We start from the raw sequence: 23,687 nt of genomic DNA on the forward strand, positions 1-23,687 counted from the left end.
TTCCTCTTTCCCCTCCTCCTCCTCCTCCTTTTGCTGTGTTCTCCTCCTCCTCCTGCCCCTCATCCTCTCCCCCCTCCTCCTCCTGCCCCTCCTCCTCTTCCCCCTCCTGCTCCTCCCCTCCTCCTCCTCCTCCTCTTGCTCCTCCTCTTCCTCCTTCCCCTCCTCCTCCCCCTCCTCCTCCTCCTGCTCTGTTCTCCTCCTCCCCCTCCTCCTCTTCCCCCTCCTCCTCCTCCTGCTCTGTTCTCCTCCTCCTGCTCCTCCTCCTCCTCCCCCCTCCTCCTCGTCGTCCTCCTCCTCCCCCTCCTCCTCTTCCCCCTCCTCCTCTTCCTCCTCCCCCTCCTGCTCCTCCTCATCCTCTTGCTCTGTTCTCCTCCTCCTCCTGCCCCTGCTGCTCTTCCCCCTCCTGCTCCTCCTCCTCCTACTCCCCCTCCCCCCCTGCTCCTCCTCCTCCTCCTCCTCCTCTTGCTCTGTTTTCCTCCATCTCCTCCCCCTTCTCTTCACTCTCCTCTTCCTCTTCCTCTTCCTCCTCCTCTTCCCCCTCCTCCTACTTCTCCTCCTCCTCCCCTCCTCCTCCTTCTCCTCCTGTCCTCCCCCTCCTCATCTTCCTCTGTTCTCTTCCTCCTCCTCCTCCTCCTCCTCCTCTTTCTCTGTTCTCCCCCTCCTGCTCCTCCTCTTCCTTCTCCTCCTCCCCCTCCTTCTCCTCCTGCTCCCCCTCCTCCCCCTCCTCCACCTCCTACTCCTCCTCCTCCCCCTCCTCCTCCTGCTCCTCCCCCTCCTCCTGCTCCTCCTACTGCTCCTCCTCCTCCTCCCCATCCTCCTCCTCCTCCTCCTCCTCCTCCTCTTTCTCTCTTCTCCCCCTCCTGCTCCTCCTCCTCCTCCTCCTCCTCCTCTTCCTCCTCCTCTTTCTCTGTTCTCCCCCTCCTGCTCCTCCTCCTCCTCCTCCTCCTGCTCCCCCTCCTCCTCTTCCTCCTCCTCCTCCTTCTCCTCCCCCTCCTCTTCCTCCTCCTCCTCCTCCTCCAGTGCTATGAGAACCTTTAAATTCAGTGTCTGTAATGAAATTCTCTATATTTTTCCATCAGTTCCTGAAAATGAAGTCAGTTTAACTGAAACTTATTGTGAAAATCCACTGAAATGTCAAAACAAAGTGTATAAATCCTTTAAAGCTCCTGGCTTGGTGGGACCAGATTGGACCTCTTGGTGGGTTCTGGTCCCCGGGCCTTATGTCCTCTGCTGTTCTGTGAAAGTCAAACTTAAGGACTGGTGACGTCACACTCCTCCTCCTCCTCCTCCTCCTCCTCCTCCTCCTCCTCCTCCTCCTCCTCCTCCTCCTCCTCCTCCTCCTCCTCCTCCTGCCGCTCCTCCTCCTCCTCCTCCTCCTCCTCCTCCTCCTCCTCCAACCTGTGCTGGAGGCTCCGCCCCTCTGCAGGGATCTTTGGGATCATTATGTTACATTACTGCATGGAAGTGAAGCCAGAGTGTTTTATGAAGTAATCATGGAACCTGATTGGAACTAACTTCACTTCCAGGTCTTGTATGGCGTTCTGACCGCAGGCTGAGGTCTGCATGAGGCAGCAGGGGGCGCTCCGCTATGAGACGCATCATTAATAGAACTTCTTTCTAATGAAGCCAGACTTTTGCTTCATCAGTAACGACTAAACAAACCACATACTACTGGAAAGGAAAGCTTGGATTTGGAGCCATAAAATGATCCTTTTAACGGCTTCATGTGAAAGAAAAGTAGAATCAGAGTGTTTCTGTAGGTTGTCATTGTCCCTCATCACGGTGTGTTAACAGTTAAATATGTGTCCGTGCACAGTGACGTGTCTGCTCAGTACAGGGTGGAGCTCTTACCGCTCCACACCTCACAGGTTCTACTGGAGTCACAAGAAGTTGGAGGAGCATGGAGCGGTGACGTCAGCGTGAACAGAGCCGCTCGGAGGGGCCTGGAGGCTACAATGACGTCATTCAGCCGCACGGAGCCGTACAGAGCTCGCTGACGCGTCAAGAATAAAACAGGCTTTAAGGATCAGTGGCGCCACCTGCTGGAATCCTGTACTCACTGTGAGTACAATTCTTTTGAAGGTGTGGGAAAAAAAAGTTAAAGCCTTGGGCTGCTGTTTGTAGAGCTACAGACACAGAACTAATTCATAGAGCTACACAGAAAAGAATCTCCCATGAACACACCTCTCTCCCTCGTCACAGTTGCATGTTTACCAACTCGTCACAAGAGGGCAGTATAGCACCGTGTGTGTGTGTGTGTGTGTGTGTGTGTGTGTGCGTGTGTATGTGTGTGTGTGTGTGTGTGTGTGTGTGTGTGAGAGAGAGAGAATCAGCACTGCCGATGTGGACATCAAGAAGAAATGATTGTTAAAGGAGAACCGTTTCAAATAAAGACAAAATGTCGCGTCATTCAAAGCACAAGACCTTTAAACTGGACGAGGAGGCGGAGTCTGTGTTCAAAACTTTGACGACTAATAAAAACAGAACCGCTCCACCACTGAAAGTGATATTGGGGATTATTGAGGAGGAGAGTCTCCTCTGTCATTTAGTAGGTTTCTGAAGTCGATAGATATTCTTGCTCAGAGTAGCTAGCGTTTGAAAATCTTACTTTAAAAGGAAAATTGCAGACTTCCTGTCAGATTTAGGTCAGGGGTTCCAGCATGTGATTTGTCGGGCTCGATGAGACGAACAATTGAGTTTTGGTTTGATCGGTCTACGACATTCCTATGGGCCGTTTAAGTGTTTTTGGTGGCCGTTGTAGTGTTTGTAGGTGGCGCTAGAGAGCACATTTTGGCTCTCTGGGGGTTTATTTTTACATTTTCATTTAATATCACCCAGTGTTAATGAGTGTGCCAAATTTGGTGAGTCCCTGAGCATGTTTAGGGGGTCAAATGTATTCTCCTTCAGAAGTTGAGGGCCGTTTTTGATAGAAAATCTTACTTTGAAAGGCAAACTTCGGACTTCCTGTCAGATTTAAGTCAGGGGTAGCAGTACGTGATTTTTAGGTCTCAATGAGACGAACAATTGAGTTTTGGTTTGATCTCTCTACGACATTCCTATGGGCCGTGGTGCCCATTTTGGTTTTTCTAGGTGGCGCTAGAGAGACATTTTGGCTCTCTGGGGGTTAATGATCGTGCCAAATTTGGTGAGTTTTTGAGCATGTTTAGGGGGGTTTTATACAGGTTTTTTTTTTTTTTTTTGCAAAAAACTAATAATAAGAAACATTCCAAATACAACAGGGTCCTGGCCTCCAGGTCCAGGCCTCCTTTGGAGGTCCAGGCCTCCTTTGGAGATCCTGGCCTCCTTTGGAGGTCCTGGCCTCCTTTGGAGGTCCTGGTCTTTCTGCTCGGTCCCTCATAATGGTCACATCAGCTCAAACATCTGCATTTAAAAAATCTTTTAATGCCAGAGTGCAGAATACCTGCAGATGTTCCAGCCCTTGGTTTCACATGCTGCTCTGGTTTTGGCCCTCAAGGAAAACTAATTGAGGAGCCCCGGTGTTAAGGATAAAAAAAAGGTGCAGCAATTTAAAGCGTATTTAAAAGATGTTAAAAAGTCAATAGGACTAAATTACAGCTCAGGGTTAAAACAATAAATTAAATAAGTTCAAAGTGATTAAAGCTAGACCCCCTATAGATATATTTTATTTTACTGTGTCTCAAATAGAGTTTAAAAGGCTCAAACCGAGTTGTACTTTTCAGGTGAAAGCAGTAGTGTGTTACTCTAAAAGGCCAGCAGAGGGCGCATGGCGATTGAAGGAGCCTAAAAGCTGCACAGAGGCAGCAGCATATTAAATCCTGCAGCCGAGCCAAACACCAGCTCAAGTGGTCTGCCTCTTTGTTTCCTATTACAGGATGGAATCACACCCCTACATGACACACACTGGGTCAGGGGGGCAACAATGGCAGAGTGAGGGAGAGTTTGGAGCTCCAGCTGGGAGATCAGTGACTCTTCATCCAGGAGAGATCAGCCTGCTTTGAAAGCTGAAGCTCAACATGGAGCGTGTCAGAGGTTGACGGAGAATTCTCCACTGCAGCACCTTGCTTCTTCTACCAAGCTTTGAAATGTGGAGCTCCACACGGCTCTGCCACAGTCACAGGACTAAAGCCCAGAGAAGAAGTCTCAGTTTCTCATGGAGATCCTCAGTGTGGATCATCTCATATCAGCCTGATGTCTGACCTTTAGTGTCAACACAACTTTCACTGCACACAAACTCAAACATGGAGTCTGACCTCAGAGTCTCCAGACTACAGAGTGGACTCTCCAGAAAACCACACAGCTGCTCAACTCCTGAATCCTGCAGCTCGTTGTAACTCAGGTCCAGATGTTTCAGATGTTTCAGGAGGGAGGGGTTGGACTTCAGAGCTGAGGCCACAGAAGAACAGCTGATCTCTGACAACCAGCAGCCCCACAACCTGAATAAAGAGAGAAAGAAGTGAGATTAGAGGACAAAGTTTGATGTTGAAGTCATTGAGACTGAAGAAGGTTCAGACTGGAAGAGTTTAGAAATGTAAAGTCCAAACAGCTGAAGCCTCCAGGAGGAGAAGAGTCTCATCAACATGCTGATCACTAACATGCTGCAGAGCTCAGTCCGTCTCTGTCCTCCAACATCTGGATCACAACACACACACACACACACACACACACACACACACACACACACACACACACACACACACACACACACACACACACACACACACACACACACACACACACACACACACACACACACACACACACACACACACACACACACACACACACACACACACACACACACACACACACACACACACACACACACAGTTCTTCAGATACAGTAGAACCTCTGAGGACCAGGTCAGAGCTCCACCCTGTACTGGACACGTCACTGTGGACGGACACATATTTACCTGTTAACACACCTTAATGAGGACAACCTGCCTGACGAGGACAACAGACAGGTTCTCCTGCTAAATTTCAAGCTGAGCGACACTGAAAGGACCAGAATACTTGGTCTGGAGCTGATTATTGTAATATTCAGACATTGTGGTGTCAGGAGGTTAGTTTGAGAGGTGAATTCTGGCCGCCTCCCTGCAGCCCAGTGCTGCTCTGTGGAGCTGCTCTCCTTTAGTTTCACTTTCCCTTTCCAGCAGAGAACATGAGGCCCAAACTGAGCAGAGGCTCTAATCTGGTCCCACCAAGCAAGGAGCTTATAGAGGATTTACACAACTTTCTTTTTCACATTTCTTTGTATTTTGCACCTCAATGTTTCATTAAATTTGACTTTATGTTGAGATTGTTGTCATTTTCAGTACAAACTGATCTTGTAAAAATATAGATAATTTCATTACATCCACTGTGACAACAACAAAGAAAAACTTTGAAGTGTAAATTTAAAGGTTATTATAGTAATATTGTACCAGTCTGGTCCACTCAGGATGAAACTGGACTGTATGTGGTCCCTGAAGTACATTAAATCTGATTTAATAATTACCTTGTATACATCTTATATACATGTATATACGGATATATATTGTATACATCTGTGTACTGGTTCAGTGATGTGTTTTTAAATAACCAGAACATATTTAGTGTTTGGTTTATTCAATATCAACTGGTCCTACAATTTGAAATGTTTTTGTTTTTTATCCCATTAATCTATTAATCTAAAAATAATCACTGATTAATCGATTATTATAATAATAGTTAGTTGCAGCCCCAGTTGACGGAGAATTCTCCACTGCAGCACCTTGCTTCTTCTACCAAGCTTTGAAATGTGGAGCTCCACACGGCTCTGCCACAGTCACAGGACTAAAGCCCAGAGAAGAAGTCTCAGTTTCTCATGGAGATCCTCAGTGTGGATCATCTCATATCAGCCTGATGTCTGACCTTTAGTGTCAACACAACTTTCACTGCACACACACTCAAACATGGAGTCTGACCTCAGAGTCTCCAGACTACAGAGTGGACTCTCCAGAAAACCACACAGCTGCTCAACTCCTGAATCCTGCAGCGGGTTGTAACTCAGGTCCAGATGTTTCAGATGTTTCAGGAGGGAGGGGTTGGACTTCAGAGCTGAGGCCACAGAAGAACAGCTGATCTCTGACAACCTGCAGCCCCCCAACCTGAATAAAGAGAGAAAGAAGTGAGATTAGAGGACAAAGTTTGATGTTGAAGTCATTGAGACTGAAGAAGGTTCAGACTGGAAGAGTTTAGAAATGTAAAGTCCAAACAGCTGAAGCCACCAGGAGGAGAAGAGTCTCATCAACATGCTGATCACTAACATGCTGCAGAGCTCAGTCCATCTCTGTCCTCCAACATCTGGATCCTCCTAAACTCCTCTCAGTGGTTTGACTTCAACACATTCTAACTTCAGACAGTGAACTGACCTCAGAGTCTCCAGGTTACAGTTTGGACTCTCCAGTCCAGCACACAGAACCTTCACTGATGAATCCTTCAGCTGGTTCCTACTCAGGTCCAGATGTTTGAGATGGGAGGAGTCAGACTTCAGAGCAGAGGAGATCACTTCACAGTTGGAGAGTTCACATGAAGAAAGACTGTAATGAGACACAGAGAGGACAGGACGTTGTTATGAGGACTTTGTTGGACCTCAGAGCTTCAGATCGTCTTCTCTGGGTTTGACTTTGGCTTCATGTGGACGTGAAGGAGACAACATGGAGGTCCACATGTTTTGTTCATGTTTTCAGTTCCAGATGTTGAAGTGAAGCTGTGGAGTGGAGCTGGACGTCCTGCTACTTCTTTCTATTCATTACAGAGTGTTTGGTTGGAGAGACGGGGACAGTGGAGACAATCATTCTTCTGAGAGACACAATTCATTCATTCATTCATGGTTTAGTTTGTGAGAACTGTGGGAGCAGAGACATTGTCCTGGAGTTTGTTCAATCTTCTTTGGTTCTAGTTTTGTACTTCACTTTGATTTGAGTCTTTTTGTCAGAAAATTGTCCAGTTTGGAAAGACAAAGGTTCCAGATGTGAGTCAGTAGTTTGGAGATAAACTCAATCACCCTCTTTACTGGTTTCATCTCCATTTAGTCTCAATCTGAAGATTTGGTTTTACTTTTGATAATAATTTCTATGATTTCTTCCTTACTAATGAAATGTCTCTGGGTCTTTCTCTTTACACTCTTTAATAGATTCCATGTGTCTTTAATAGGATTCTGCTTTTCTTACATTTCAGCACATTTATTTTTCTGATTTTTATTTTTCAAAATTCTCACAGTTGTAGTTAACTTATTTTTATGTTTCACATATTTATTTGCGACTTCTTTAGTTTTGTGTTTTACAGATTCTCTCATGTATTTTTCTTTTTTGACAGAATCTTTTAATCCTTCTTTGATCAATAGATGATCTTTGTTATTGTTTTCTTTGTTTAACATTTCTTCCTAATTCTGCATTTCTTTATATATTTTGCTTTATTCACATTGTTGTCTAGATATTCTGATTCCCAGTCACTGGTAATAAATATCTCTTTTCCACCAGCTCCTACTCAGCCTTGCTCCACTTGACCCTACTGGCCTTGCCTCTACTCCACTCAGCCTCAGTTGTTTTCCATTACAATAGAACGACCACGGCGTGGGCGGAGTCATCGGAGCTTTCCCCGTCATGCACAAGTAATCACCCTGATGTGATGCTTCACTGTCCGGTGTTTCGGTTTCACTGGTGCTCCTGTTAACTGGTGACTTCTTTAAAATAAGACAAATAAACAATACAATACTTTAAACTTTCATGGAAGTGCAGTTAAACAGCGTTCACCAGGACAGCTATGGAATTTGATCAGGAATTTGTTTGTGTTCAGGTTTAAAGAAATGGCGAGTGAATGAGCCGCTCACTGACTCATCTGCGTCGTGACACGCTGGTCAATCAGTGACCTGCCGTCATCACATTGTCTACTCCTCTTAGCTCGCTTGGAACCTCAGTCTACTACGTATATCATGAAAGTACCTGGTAGCAGGGACCATCATGTAGTGGGAAAGTGTAAAAAGTGAGTAGAGTCGAATCGAGTAAGGCTGAGAAGGAACTAGTGGAAAATTGGCATAAGTTTATTTTGGTGCCTCCATTAAGTCCTCAGTCCAAATCGGTCTGTATTACAGTCTGTTGTCCTGATTGTTTTGTTTTTGATGTTGTTGGGAACACTGGTTGTACATCAGGCAATTTGACTGTTGATGATGAGTAACAGTGATATGATCACTTTTTTCAGTAATGAGTAATCTAACGCATTACTATTTCCAAACCAGTAATCAGATTAAAGTTACTTCTTATATTAAGTCCATGCGCGTTACTATTGCAGCGTTACTATTGCAGCGTTACGATTGTAGTGTTACTATTGCAGTGTTACAATTTTAGCATTACCATTGTAGCGATACTCTTGTAGTGTTACTATTGTAGCGATACTATTGTGGCATCCAGCAGGATGAGTTTCTTCTCTACAAAGACACTTTATTATTAAACAGAAGCGGCTGCTCGTTCTCTCCTCCAAACTAACAGACACACACAGAGCATGCAGTCTGACCTGACCCGCCCCCTTCTCCACTCTCAGCCAATCACAGAGCAACTCGCTCTAACGGTGCGTTCAGGTGACATAAAAGAATTGGAACCTAGAAATGTTAACACTAAATCATCCCTTTGCAACAAGAACAAAACTGCAGAGATGTTGAACTCTTTTTGCATTTTTTTCTTTTTCAATCAATCAATCGTTCAATCAGATACTTTATTTGCCTCAGAGGGGGGTTATTAAAAGGTCGGACAGAGCTGATAGAGCCGATAGTGTATATATATATATATATATCTATCTATCAATAGTGCAACAATAGACTACAACTACATCTCTGCGTAAATGAAAACCAGTAATAGTAAAAATGTGATAATAAAAGCGTGAGTCAGGTAATAAGACAGCAAGTAGTGACAGTAGGATTCCTAAGATTATATTCATTTAAAATGAAAAGAAGAAAAACACACCGATTCTGTGTGAGGGTCAGAAAGTGAAGACAGTGGTTCATGAAGCTTCATCTGGCCATCACTAGAATAAACTATTCTATTCTATTTTGTCCCGTCGCTGTGCTTCACTCCACTGATTTGACTGGTTGCTTCATAAGAAGTACTGGTCACTGTGAGGCTCTTGCCTCTGCTCTCTCATCATCCTCTCTTTCCTTGGTGGATCCTCAGCCTCCTAAGTGATGATATTTTCATCCAGCCACAGGAGCACACCTGAAGTGAGTGTCCTGCTGCTGCTGTGCTTGTCTCATGTGTCGTGTTCTTGCTCGTAGTCGTGTCGGTGTCAGAGTCTGAGGCAGAACTCTGTGACATGGAGCATCACAAACACAGTGAGTGGAGGAAGTAAAGCTGCTGCTCTCCACCTGAACTTACACTGGAAACTTTACTTTGTAGTTTTACTTCCTGATTAATAGAGGAGAAAATATCAAGAGGCTGCAGTGTTCTACTGAGATGTTTTACTGATGTTCTAGAGATGTGAGCAGGAGAACAGAGAGTGGTGGATATTAATGATCAATAATGTCAGAACCTGAGAGCTTCCAGTTTACAGTGAGGACTCTCCAGTCCAGCCGAGAGCAGCTTCACTCCTGAATTCTGCAGGTTGTTGTAACTCAGGTCCAGATGTGTCAGACTGGAGGACTGAGAGCTGAGGACTGAGGACAGAGCTCCACAGATTCTCTCTGTCAGACCACAGCTGCTCAACCTGAAGAAGAAGCAACAATGAAAACCAGTTCAATGTTTGTCATGGACTCAGTTCTACATATTTGTTCATGAACCACGTACACAGCTTTGTTGGAGGCTTTGACCACTGGCAGCAGCTTCAGAAGAGCCTCCTCTGAAGCAGAGTATTTCTTCAGGTCAAACTCCTTCAGCGCTTCTTCTGATGACAGTAAGATGAAGACCAGAGCTGACCACTGAGCAGGAGACAGACTATCAGTGGAGAGACGTCCTGATCTTAGGGACTGTTGGATCTCCTCCACCAGAGAACCATCGTTCAGTTCATTCAGACAGTGGAACAGATTGATGCTTCTCTCTGCAGACAGATTCTCACTCAGCTTCTTCTTGATGTACTGGACCGTTTTCTGATTGGTCTGTGAGCTACTTCCTGTCTGTGTCAGCAGACCTCGGAGGAGACTCTGATTGGTCTGCAGTGAAAGACCCAGGAGGAAGCGGAGGAACAAGTCCAGGTGTCCATTTGGACTCTTCAAAGCCTCGTCCACTGCTCTCTGATGGAGATGGTGGAGATCATCTTTCTTCTTGTACACTGTTGACCACCAGGAGGTTTGTTGTTGTTCATCCAGGAGGTTGATTCCAGAGTCGATGAAGGTCTGATGGACATGAAGAGCAGCCAGAAACTCCTGAAGGCTCAGATGGATGAAGCAGAAGACCTTGTCCTGGTACAGGCCTTGCTCCTCTTTAAAGACCTGTGTGAACATTCCAGAGTACAGTGAGGCTGCTCTGAGATCCAGGCCACACTCTGTCAGGTCGGAGTCATAGAAGATCAGATTTCCTTTCTGCAGCTCATCAAAAGCCAGTTTTCCCAGAGACTCCACCATCTCCCTGCTCTCTGGACTCCAGTGTGGATCTGTGGCAGCTCCTCCATCATACTTGACCTTCTTGACTTTGGCCTGGACCACCAGGTGGTGGATGTACATCTGAGTCATGGTCTTGGGCAGCTCTCCTCCCTCTCTGCTCTTCAACACCTCCTCCAGAACTGTAGCAGTGATCCAGCAGAAGACTGGGATGTGGCACATGATGTGGAGGCTTCGTGAGGTCTTAATGTGGGAGATGATCCTGCTGGCCTGCTGCTCCTCTCTGAACCTCCTCCTGAAGTACTCCTCCTTCTGTGGGTCAGTGAACCCTCGGACCTCCGTCACCATGCCGACACAGTCAGGAGGGATGTGATTGGCTGCTGCAGGTCGTGTGGTGATCCAGAGGCGAGCAGAGGGAAGCAGGTTCCCCCTGATGAGGTTTGTCAGCAGCACATCCACTGAGGTGGACTCTGTAACATCAGTCAGGATCTCAGGGTGCTGGAAGTCCAGAGGGAGTCGACACTCATCCAGACCGTCAAAGATGAAGACCACCTGGAGGTCTTCAAAGCTGCAGAGTCCTGCTTCTTTGGTTGGAGTGAAGAAGTGATGAACAAGTCCCACCAAGCTGAACTTCTTCTCCTTCAGCACATTCAGCTCTCTGAAGGTGAATGGAAATGTGAAGTGGACGTCCTGGTTGCTTTGGTCTTCAGCCCAGTCCAGAGTGAACTTCTGTGTCAGGACTGTTTTCCCAATGCCAGCCACTCCCTTTGTCAGCACTGTTCTGATTGGTGGAGATCTTCCAGGTGAGGCTTTAAAGAGGTCTCCTGGTCTGATGCTGCTTTCTGCTCTGGCTGCTCTCCTGGATGTTGTTTCAATCTGTCTGACCTCATGTTCCTCATTGACCTCTGCAGTCCCTCCCTCTGTGATGTGGAGCTCTGTGTAGATCTGCTTCAGGAGGGTGGACTCTCCTGCTTTAGAGAGCCCCTCAAACACAACCTGGAACCTCTTCTTCAGGGCACATTTCACCTTCTGTTGGCAGACTCCAGCAGAAGTTCCTGAAAAGAAGAAAGCAGGAATGAGTTGAGTGTGTTTGACATTGAATGTGAAGATGACAGTGTGTTAGTGGAGATGTTTCTCCTCCATCAGCTCCATCCAGCTCCTCAGTGGAGACCAAACAGCCTCTGATCTGATGCAGATGTTTGCATCACATGAGCAGCAGAGTTCAGGAACTCTCTTTGTGTCTCCTCTTCTCTGCTGCTTGTTTTGGACTTTCTGCCTGTTTCACACTTTCTGTGTCTGACCTGGAAATGACCTGTGTTCTCTGGATGGACTCTGTTTCTGACTGCTTTCTGCTCCAGCTGAGAACATTTCAGCTTCATCTCCATCCTGTGAAATGAGATCAAATCCTCTTACTGCTCCACAGACGCTCAGCCAGCTCCTCCTGCTTCATCCTCCTCAGGAAGTCCAGGGTGATCCTCAGAAATGACTCTCTGCTGCTCCTCTGCTCTTCATCCTCATCCTCCCTCTCACTCTCTGAGCATGCTGGGTAATCTGGACTCAGGAGCTTCTTCATCTTCTTCAGCTCCTTCTTCATGAAAGTCACCATGTTGTCCTCCAGCAGCTGGAACAGAGAAACATCTGGAGTTGACTTTGAGCTGAAACTGAAGCCAGATTGAGATGTGAGTGTAAATCCAGTGCAGAGAGCAGGATGGACAACATGTGAAGCCAAATCACACTTCATGTGGGATCTCCAGCAGAAGCAGCTTCAAGCATCAGTGAAGACTGGAAGCTGGATGAAGGTTGGACTTTTTCACTTTGGACCTGAATGGATCTAATAAGCTGAGTGTCTGTTTCATGTTTCAGCTGGAAGTCACAGCAGCTTCTTCTGTCTCATGATGTGACAGCAAAGTGTTGAATGGAGACGTGTTCTCACCATAAATGTGGAGTCCAGATGTCTTTGATGCTGAGGGGCGGAGCCACCACGGAGAAGCTGGGAGCTCTGCTGGCTCACGCTGCAGAAACATGTTGACTTTGTTAAAGCTGCTGTGTGGTGTGATGAGGAATCCTGAGACAAACACTGATTCTCACCTCTCATCACCACTTCCTGCTCCACATTTAAAGTTAAAGGGTTCAAACATAGACCGGTCACTCTTCATGGACACACAGCTGGATGGAAACCCAGAGTCAGAGCTAAAAACAAACACAACATCAGGAACAGACTGACTGGAACAATGGAAGATACATGGAAGAACTGAGACTTTGATTCTCTAAGTCAGACTTTGTGAAAATACTGTGAGGATATTTAATAGTTATAAACTGGAGTTCCACATTTAAAGTTACTCTACCAGAAAAACAATCTTCAAAATGTACTTCCCATAAAACAGATCCCTTCTGCAGAGAGAATAAACCAAAACACCAAAACAAGACCATCAACACTCATTTGGACTCATTTCCAACCTGCAGTTTCCCAAATCGATCCACCAAAGTTGATGTTTACAAACAAAACATCAAACTGTGTTGATGTTTCCTAACTGACATCATCTTGGGAAATCTGCCACAAGGGTTTCTGGGATATCAAAGATGGCGTCGCAGAAGCTGAAGCAAAATGATCAAGATTGGACCGATTCAGCCCAAAATAAAAGACTGGACTTTCTCAGAGAAAGAGGATTAGAACCTCCAGAATATTCTTAAATGTTGTGAAACTGATCATTAATCAGCAAGAGGTCAACACACTGGTGTGTTCCTTTAAATTTAAATGCTGGAATTATGTGTTTGTGTGAGTGTCATGACGAATTCCATTCAGAAAGGTATGAATGTATCAGAGATCAACATCAACAACTGAAACTGGATCCTACATGTTTCATGTTTCCCAAATTGATTCTGGTAGAATAACTTTAAAGTTAAAAATCCTTTAGTTCAAATCTTTTACATCCCCCCCATCCCCCTCTCCTCTGGTGTTCTCCAGGGCTCTGTACTTGGTCCCACCTTCTTCATTGTCCATCTCCTCCACTTGCCCATATTTCTCATAAATACCTCATGAAGTTTCTTTGCTATGCAGACGACACTCAGCTCTACGTCTCCACCAAACCAACTTCACCCTCCAACCCACCTCCATCAGTGACTATCTACAGGACATCAAGTCCTGGTTCTTCTTCTAATTGATCAAACTCAGCAGTGATAAAGAAGTTCTCCTCATATGATTCAGGTCCATTAAAGTTCCTAGTTTGTCCTCCATCATGGACAGCTCCTCTGGTTCCCCTCCAGTCAGGGTGAGGAGTCTGGGTGTCTTCCTCGACAGCACTCTGTTATTTCCAACCCACATCAATAGAATGACTGAGTCAGCATATTTCCACCCTGGTAACATCCACCACTGTTGCTCCTCCCTCTCACCCAGCAGCATCTCCACACTGCTCCACACCCTGGTCACCTCCATCTGTTTCCTTCTCTCTGCTCTCCCTCTCAAATCCTCCAGAAACTCCATATGCTGTCAAGTTCTTCTGTATGAATCATCATCAGAACACCTTCCATCCTTCACATGACACTGCTTCTCCAGAAGTCCAGTTTGGACTCTTGTACTAAAATACTGGAAGTGAATCTTAGAGTGAGCACAACTTCTCTCACTCTGGTTTTGAGGAAATAAAAGAAAAGAAAGAGTTTCTTACTTTGTGTCTGAAGGTCCAGGTTCAGCTCTGAAGTCTGGTGGATGATCTTTGGACCAGTCACTCTTCATAGACAAGCTGCTGGATACTGAAGACCCTGCTGTGTGTCTGAGTTTCTCACGTCTGCACACACACACACACACACACACACACACACACACACACACACACACACACACACACACACACACACACACACACACACACACACACACACACACACACACACACACACACACACACACACACACACACACACAAAATGTTGTATTAGATCAACAGATCACACTTGGTTCTTATCATTTCATTTCCTGTTTTCAACAAAAGAACTTTAATGTTATTTTCTTCTGGAAAAGTTTTCAGGAATTGATCAGTAAAAATATGTTTGATGAAAGAACTTCAATAAGCTTCATGTCATTTCCAATCTGCCATTTGTTTCAAAGTTCCTGGAAAAGTAGTAGCATCTGATCTGGACTCTGACTTTTCCCACAATAATCTGTATGAACAGTTCCAGTCTGGTTTCCCTCAATGAAGCTCAGAAACAGAAACTCTCATCAGAATCACCATCAACCACCTGACTGCAGCTGACTCTGGACTTTTACCCTCCTCTTCCTCCTCTTCCTCCTCTTCCTCCTCTTCCTCCTCTTCCTCCTCCTCAGACTGACATCCATCAGACTGTCCATCACATCACTGGATTGGTTCCATTCAATTCCATTTGATTCAATTTGATTCAATTCATAGAGAACCACAATAATCTCAAGGTACTTCTACAGAGAAAAAACACAACTGTTCCACCACAGCAAGTAAAAACAACAGTACAAAGAAAAAACATTTAAAAGGAAGAAAAGTGTAGAACCAGACTCAGTGGGGGAGACTTTGTGTCGAACCAGACTCAGAGGAGGAGACTTTCTGTAGAACCAGACTCAGAGGAGGAAACCTTCTGTAGAACCAGACTCAGAGGAAACTTTCTGTAGAACCAGACTCAGAGCAGGAGACTTTCTGTCGAACCAGACTCAGAGGAGGAGACTTTCTGTAGAACCAGACTCAGAGGAGGAAACCTTCTGGAGAACCAGATTCAGAGGAAGAGACTTTCTGTCGAACCAGACTCAGAGGAGGAGACCTGCAGAACCAGTCTCAGAGGAGGAAACCTTCTGCAGAACCAGACTCAGAGCAGGAGACTTTCTGTCGAACCAGACTCAGAGGAGGAAACCTGCAGAACCAGACTCAGAGGAGGAAACCTTCTGCAGAACCAGACTCAGAGGAGACTTTCTTTTCTTCTGGTTGAAGGTTCAAAGACAGAAAGTGATGAAGTGAGAGGACAGGGACAGAGAGTAACAAGCAACATACAGATTTGTCTTTAGTTGCATTGAGCTCATTCAGTTCAAATCTTTTCCATCCCCCCCATCCCCCTCTCCTCTGGTGTTCTCCAGGGCTCTGTACTTGGTCCCACCTTCTTCATTGTCCATCTCCTCCACTTGCCCATATTTCTCATAAATACATCATGAAGTTTCTTTGCGATGCAGACGACACTCAGCTCTACGTCTCCACCAAACCAACTTCACCCTCCCACCCACCTCCATCAGTGACTATCTACAGGACATCAAGTCCTGGTTCTTCTTCTAATTGATCAAACTCAGCAGTGATAAAGAAGTTCTCCTCATATGATTCAGGTCCATTAAAGGTCCTAGTTTGTCCTCCATCATGGACAGCTCCTCTGGTTCCCCTCCAGTCAGGGTGAGGAGTCTGGGTGTCTTCCTCGACAGCCCTCTGTTATTTCCAACCCACGTCAATAGAATGACTGAGTCAGCATATTTCCACCCTGGTAACATCAAGCACTGTTGCTCCTCCCTCTCACCCAGCAGCATCTCCACACTGCTCCACACCCTGGTCACCTCCATCTGTTTCCTTCTCTCTGGTCTCCCTCTCAAATCCTCCAGAAACTCCACCTGCTGTCAAATTCTTCTGTATGAATCATCATCAGAACACCTTCCATCCTTCACATGACACTGCTTCTCCAGAAACTCCACTGACTTCAGTTCAACAGCTTCACTTCACAATTCTTCTCCAGACATTCAAGTTCCTGATGAAGCTCCTCCCTCTGTACCTCATTGATCTCCTCTGTCCCTCACCCTCCTCCTTCACGTCTCACCAACGTCCACAGTACTTCTCTGACCTCCTCTCTCAGCCTCACTGACCTCCAGCCTGGATGAACATCAGGAGGTCCAGAGCCTTCAGCCAGCAACTCTGGAACTTCTTCTCAACCAACATCCAAATCATCCAATCACTGACAACTTTCAAATCTTGTCTTCAAACTTTGAAACCAGCAGATTCATCATCAAAATGGGACTTTTGAAAGAGTGGAGGATCAGACTTTGCTGCTCAGTTTGCAGTTTGGACTCTTGTACTAAAATACTGGAAGTGAATCTTAGAGTGAGCACAACTTCTCTCACTCTGGTTTTGAGGAAAGAAAAGAAAAGAAAGAGTTTCTTACTTTGTGTCTGAAGGTCCAGGTTCAGTACTGAAGTGTGGTGGTGTAGCTTTGGACCAGTCACTCTTCATAGACAAGCTGCTGGATACTGAAGACCCTGCTGTGTGTCTGAGCTTCTCACCTCTACACACACACACACACACACACACACACACACACACACACACACACACACACACACACACACACACACACACACACACACACACACACACACACACACACACACACACACACACACACACACACACACACACACACACACACACACACACACACACACACACACACACACACACACACACACACACACACACAGTCAAAATGTTGTATTAGATCAACAGATCACACTTGGTTCTTATCATTTCATTTCCTGTTTTCAACAAAAGAACTTTAATGTTATTTTCTTCTGGAAAAGTTTTCAGGAATTGATCAGTAAAAATATGTTTGATGAAAGAACTTCAATAAGCTTCATGTCATTTCCAATCTGCCTTTTGTTTCAAAGTTCCTGGAAAAGTAGTAGCATCTGATCTGGACTCTGACTTTTCCCACAATAATCAGTATGAACAGTTCCAGTCTGGTTTCCCTCAATGAAGCTCAGAAACAGAAACTCTCATCAGAATCACCATCAACCACCTGACTGCAGCCGACTCTGGACTTTTACCCTCCTCCTCCTCCTTCTCCTTCTCGTCATGCTCCTGCTCCTCCTCCTCCTCCTTGAATCACCAACTCCATGTAACCCTCCTCCTCAGACTGACATCCATCAGACTGTCCATCACATCACTGGATTGGTTCCATTCAATTCCATTTGATTCAATTCAATTCATAGAGAACCACAATAATCTCAAGGTACTTCTACAGAGAAAAAAACTCAACTGTTCCACCACAGCAAGTAAAAGCAACAGTAGAAAGAAAAAACATTTTAACATGAAGAAGAGTTTAGAACCAGACTCAGGGGAGACTTTATGTAGAACCAGACTCAGAGGAGGAAACTTTCTGTAGAACCAGACTCAGAGGAAGACACTTTCTGTTCTTCTGGTTGAAGGTTCAAAGACAGAAAGTGATGAAGAGAGAGGACAGGGACAGAGAGCAACAAGCAACATACAGATTTGTCTTTAGTTCAAATCTTTTACATCCCCCCCATCCCCCTCTCCTCTGGTGTTCCCCAGGGCTCTGTACTTGGTCCCACCTTCTTCATTGTCCATCTCCTCCACTTGTCCATATTTCTCATAAATACATCATGAAGTTTCTTTGCTATGCAGACGACACAGCTCTACGTATCCACCAAACCAACTACACCCTCCCACCCACCTCCATCAGTGACTATCTACAGGACATCAAGTCCTGGTTCTTCTTCAAATTGATCAAACTCAGCAGTGATAAAGAAGTTCTCCTCATATGATTCAGGTCCATTAAAGCTCCTAGTTTGTCCACCATCATGGACAGCTCCTCTGGTTCCCCTCCAGTCAGGGTGAGGAGTCTGGGTGTCTTCCTCGACAGCACTCTGTTATTTCCAACCTACATCAATAGAATGACTGAGTCAGCATATTTCCACCCTGGTAACATCAAGCACTGTTGCTCCTCCCTCTCACCCAGCAGCATCTCCACACTGCTCCACACCCTGGTCACCTCCACCTTTTATCTTCTCTCTGGTCTCCCTCTCAAATCCTCCAGAAACTCCACCTGCTGTCAAATTCTTCAGTATGAATCATCATCAGAACACCTTCCATCCTTCACATGACACTGCTTCTCCAGAAACTCCACTGACTTCAGTTCAACAGCTTCACTTCACAATTCTTTTCCAGACATTCAAGTTCCTCATGAAGCTCCTCCCTCTGTACCTCATTGATCTCCTCTGTCCCTCACCCTCCTCCTTCACGTCTCACCAACGTCCACAGTACTTCTCTGACCTCCTCTCTCAGCCTCACTGACCTCCAGCCTGGATGAACATCAGGAGGTCCAGAGCCTTCAGCCAGCAACTCTGGAACTTCTTCTCAACCAACATCCAAATCATCCAATCACTGACAACTTTCAAATATTGTCTTCAAACTTTGAAACCAGCAGATTCATCATCAAAATAGGACTTTTGAAAGAGTGGAGGATCAGACTTTGCTGCTCAGTTTGCAGTTTGGACTCTTGTACTAAAATACTGGAAGTGAATCTTAGAGTGAGCACAACTTCTCTCACTCTGGTTTAGAGGAAAGAAAAGAAAAGAAAGAGTTTCTTACTTTGTGTCTGAAGGTCCAGGTTCAGCACTGAAGTGTGGTGGTGTAGCTTTGGACCAGTCACTCTTCATAGACAAGCTGCTGGATACTGAAGACCCTGCTGTGTGTCTGAGCTTCTCACCTCTATACACACACACACACACACACACACACACACACACACACACACACACACACACACACACACACACACACACACACACACACACACACACACACACACACACACACACACACACACACACACACACACACACACACACACACACACACACACACACACACACACAGTCAGAATGTTGTATTAGATCAACAGATCACACTTGGTTCTTATCATTTCATTTCCTGTTTTCAACAAAAGAACTTTAATGTTATTTTCTTCTGGAAAAGTTTTCAGGAATTGATCAGTAAAAATATGTTTGATGAAAGAACTTCAATAACCTTCATATCATTTCCAATCTGCCATTTGTTTCAAAGTTCCTGGAAAAGTAGTAGCATCTGATCTGGACTCTGACTTTTCCCACAATAATCAGTATGAACAGTTCCAGTCTGGTTTCCCTCAATGAAGCTCAGAAACAGAAACTCATCAGAATCACCATCAACCACCTGACTGCAGCTGACTCTGGACTTTTACCCTCCTCCTCCTCCTCCTCTTCCTCCTCCTCCTCATCCTCCTCCTCCTCCTTGAATCTGAGTGCAGCCTGTGTCACCAACTCCATGGAACCCTCCTCTACAGACTGACGTCCATCAGACTGTCCATCACATCAATGGATTGGTTCCATTCAATTCCATTTGATTCCATTTGATTCAATTCAATTCATAGAGAACCACAATAATCTCAAGGTACTTCTACAGAGAAAAAACTCAACTGTTCCACCACAGCAAGTAAAAGCAACAGTAGAAAGAAAAAACATTTTAACAGGAAGAAAAGTGTAGAACCAGACTCAGAGGAGGAGAATGTCTGCAGAACCAGACTCAGAGGAAGAGACTTTCTGTTCTTCTGGTTGAAGGTTCAAAGATAGAAAGTGATAGGACAGGGACAGAGGGCAACAAGCAACATACAGATTTGTCTTTAGTTGCATTGAGTTCATTCAGTTCACATCTTTTACATCCCCCCCATCCCCCTCTCCCCTGGTGTTCCTCAGGGCTCTGAAACCAGCAGATTCATCATCAAAATAGGACTTTTGAAAGAGTGTAGGATCAGACTTTGCTGGTCAGTTTGCAGTTTGGACTCTTGTACTAAAATACTGGAAGTGAATCTTAGAGTGAGCACAACTTCTCTCACTCTGGTTTTGAGGAAAGAAAAGAAAAGAAAGAGTTTCTTACTTTGTGTCTGAAGGTCCAGGTTCAGTACTGAAGACTGGTGGACGACCTTTGGACCGGTCACTCTTCATAGACAAGCTGCTGGATACTGAAGAGCCTGCTGTGTGTCTGAGCTTCTCACCTCTACACACACACACACACACACACACACACACACACACACACACACACACACACACACACACACACACACACACACACACACACACACACACACACACACACACACACACACACACACACACACACACACACACACACACACACACACACACACACACACACACACACACACACACACACACACACAGTCAAAATGTTGTATTAGATCACCAGATCACACTTGGTTCTTATCATTTCATTTCCTGTTTTCAACAAAAGAACTGTAATGTTATTTTCTTCTGGAAAAGGTTTCAGGAATTGATCAGTAAAAATATGTTTGATGAAAGAACTTCTATAAGCTTCATGTCATTTCCAATCTGCCTTTTGTTTCAATGTTCCTGGAAAAGTAGTAGCATCTGATCTGGACTCTGACTTTTCCCACAATAATCAGTATGAACAGTTCCAGTCTGGTTTCCCTCAATGAAGCTCAGAAACAGAAACTCTCATCAGAATCACCATCAACCACCTGACTGCAGCTGACTCTGGACTTTTACCCTCCTCCTCCTCTTTCTCCTCTTCATCCTGCTCTCCCTCCTCCTCCTCCTCCTCCTCCTCCTCCTCCTCGAATCTGAGTGCAGCCTGTGTCACCAACTCCATGTAACCCTCCTCTACAGACTGACGTCCATCAGACTGTCCATCACATCACTGGATTGGTTCCATTCAATTCCATTTGATTCCATTTGATTCAATTCAATTCATAGAGAACCACAATAATCTCAAGGTACTTCTACAGAGAAAAAACTCAACTGTTCCACCACAGCAAGTAAAAGCAACAGTAGAAAGAAAAAAACATTTTAACAGGAAGAAAAGTGCAGAACCAGACTCAGAGGAGGAGACTTTCTGTTCTTCTGGTTGAAGATTCAAAGATAGAAAGTGATAGGACAGGGACAGAGGGCAACAAGCAACATACAGATTTGTCTTTAGTTGCATTGAGCTCATTCAGTTCACATCTTTTACATCCCCCCCATCCCCCTCTCCTCTGGTGTTCCTCGGGGCTCTGAAACCAGCAGATTCATCATCAAAATAGGACTTTTGAAAGAGTGGAGGATCAGACTTTGCTGGTCAGTTTGCAGTTTGGACTCTTGTACTAAAATACTGGAAGTGAATCTTAGAGTGAGCACAACTTCTCTCACTCTGGTTTTGAGGAAATAAAAGAAAAGAAAGAGTTTCTTACTTTGTGTCTGAAGGTCCAGGTTCAGCACTGAAGACTGGTGGATTACCTTTGGACCAGTCACTCTTCATAGACAAGCTGCTGGATACTGAAGACCCTGCTGTGTGTCTGAGCTTCTCACCTCTACACACACACACACACACACACACACACACACACACACACACACACACACACACACACACACACACACACACACACACACACACACACACACACACACACACACACACACACACACACACACACACACACACACACACACACACACACACACACACACAATGTTGTATTAGATCAACAGATCACACTTGGTTCTTATCATTTCATTTCCTGTTTTCAACAAAAGAACTTTAATGTTATTTTCTTCTGGAAAAGTTTTCAGGAATTGATCAGTAAAAATATGTTTGATGAAAGAACTTCAATAAGCATTAAAATAGAGGAAACCCAGCGAGCGCCTGCTGACGTCATGAGTTCACAACTTCAGCCAGTCATTGCCTGCAAAGGCTTTTCAACAAGTGTGAGAGATGAAGGATTGATTCTCTCTTATTTCATTGGTTCAGTGACTTTTGAGCCTCTGACATGAAGGGATTGTGTTCAAATCCTTTAGTTCCTCACATTGTTATGGGATGTTTTAGTTGAAGCCACTGAATTAAAGCTGAAGTCTGGAGGGTTTCATTTCTATTTCCTGTGGTAATATACAGAACACAATGAGACAAACTTTGTCTCAGGACAAATCTTTGTGGACCAAACTGTAAGTTAGTGATGTGGGACGTTTGGACTTCAGTGTCATGTGGAGACGTCCACTTCCTTTAAACTCCCTGTTGGAAAGGTGACACTGCTCTGACCTTGGATCAGGTTAAGAGGAGTTAGAAACTCTGACCTGAAAGACAACACATGATCTTCTAGTCTTTGTCCTTTCCACTGCTTGTCCTTGTGTCTTTCATGATCACATTGGGACTGATCATGGGGACGGTGGAATGTCTCTGCACCTCATGTCCTTTACTGCAGCTCTTTTTCTGCTGCCTGTTGAAATCACTTCAGCTCACTTTGGATGACTTGAAATCACTGAGCCTTGAGACGTGTCAATACAGCAGAGCCACTTTTACTACATTTCATCTTTCTATGGAGTTTACATTTAGTGTCCATTCTTCTGTTTGCTGTTTGACTGAATGCAGGAGGGGGGGACGTCTCTTACCTGTCCACACACTCTGGTGGGTCTTCTTCATCCACGTCCCACATGTTGAGTCAGACAGAGAGAAACACACCAACCTGCTCAACACACACACACACACACACACACACACACACACACACACACACACACACACACACACACACACACACACACCACGCCGAGACAAAACAGAGAGAAGAAAAACAAGAAGCATAAATAATGAATAAACAGAGGAAATAAGATGAGAGAAGAAAATATAGAAACATGAAAAATACAACAATCAATAGGATTAATGTCAGTTGGAGGTTTCAGGGAAAAAGCGTCTGGATGATAAATAATGAGATGATTGAGTCGTGTGTGTGTGTGTGTGTGTGTGTGTGTGTGTGTGTGTGTGTGTGTGTGTGTGTGTGGGGGAGGGCTGAAGCCCCGCCCACTGCTGAATGTTTTCAGAGTTTCTCCATGGAGAAGAAAAGAAGTGAAGAAAGGAGTTAAATGGAGGATGAAATGTTTGTCCAACAGGTGAAGAAGAAGAAAGCAGCTGTCAGAGGTTTGTGATGGTGTGAATGAAAGAGAAAAAGAGAAGTTAGAAAGTCTTTTGCTCCGTTGTGGAAGCTTCTAAAGAGCTGAGAGATTCTCACCTGAACTCTCTTCACTTCTTCTTCCAGACACTTTTCCACGTGTGAGGAAACTTGTGGAGAGAAGAAGCTGCTCTTCGTCCGTCTCAGTCCGTCTCAGTCGGTCTCTGATGTCTGACAGCGTCGACGTTCTCTTTCCTGCTCTGACACACCCAGAGGAGGACATTCCTGAGAAAACATGTTTGAACCTGCTTCATGACGTCAATCTGAACTTTAAAGTGAAGGTGGAGCTTTAATATAAAGTCTGACTCTTTATTTGGAGGAAGAACTTTTCTATTAGAACAGCTGTTCAACATGTGGCTCTTCAGCTCTTCTGTAGCGG

At 45.1% G+C, this 23,687-nt stretch overlaps 1 protein-coding gene across 4 annotated transcripts in view; it reads right to left on the bottom strand.

The window, feature by feature from the left end:
• Positions 1–23,511, bottom strand: part of LOC308128130 (NACHT, LRR and PYD domains-containing protein 3-like) — a 26,069-nt gene extending 2,558 nt beyond the window's left edge. For 3 of the 4 annotated variants that reach the window (XM_080493779.1, XM_080493778.1, XM_080493777.1), the window contains exons 1-15: positions 23,369–23,511; positions 22,752–22,825; positions 21,557–21,676; positions 20,224–20,343; positions 18,901–19,020; positions 16,676–16,795; positions 14,188–14,307; positions 12,614–12,715; positions 12,459–12,537; positions 11,939–12,146; positions 9,777–11,580; positions 9,523–9,696; positions 6,375–6,542; positions 5,928–6,110; positions 4,233–4,415 (exon numbers count right to left, since the gene is read on the bottom strand). In XM_080493779.1, coding sequence (XP_080349905.1) covers positions 4,233–4,415; positions 5,928–6,110; positions 6,375–6,542; positions 9,523–9,696; positions 9,777–11,580; positions 11,939–12,146; positions 12,459–12,537; positions 12,614–12,715; positions 14,188–14,307; positions 16,676–16,795; positions 18,901–19,020; positions 20,224–20,343; positions 21,557–21,676; positions 22,752–22,795 — 3,545 coding nt within the window. In that variant the 5' untranslated portion in view covers positions 22,796–22,825; positions 23,369–23,511. The remainder of the gene's footprint in view (positions 1–4,232; positions 4,416–5,927; positions 6,111–6,374; positions 6,543–9,522; positions 9,697–9,776; positions 11,581–11,938; positions 12,147–12,458; positions 12,538–12,613; positions 12,716–14,187; positions 14,308–16,675; positions 16,796–18,900; positions 19,021–20,223; positions 20,344–21,556; positions 21,677–22,751; positions 22,826–23,368) is intronic. The other variant, XM_080493780.1, reaches the window with a different exon arrangement.
• Positions 23,512–23,687: the final 176 nt, after the last annotated feature.

The sequence above is a fragment of the Lipophrys pholis genome, assembly GCF_963383615.2.
Source record: "Lipophrys pholis genome assembly, contig: SCAFFOLD_25, whole genome shotgun sequence".
Lineage (NCBI taxonomy): Eukaryota > Metazoa > Chordata > Actinopteri > Blenniiformes > Blenniidae > Lipophrys > Lipophrys pholis.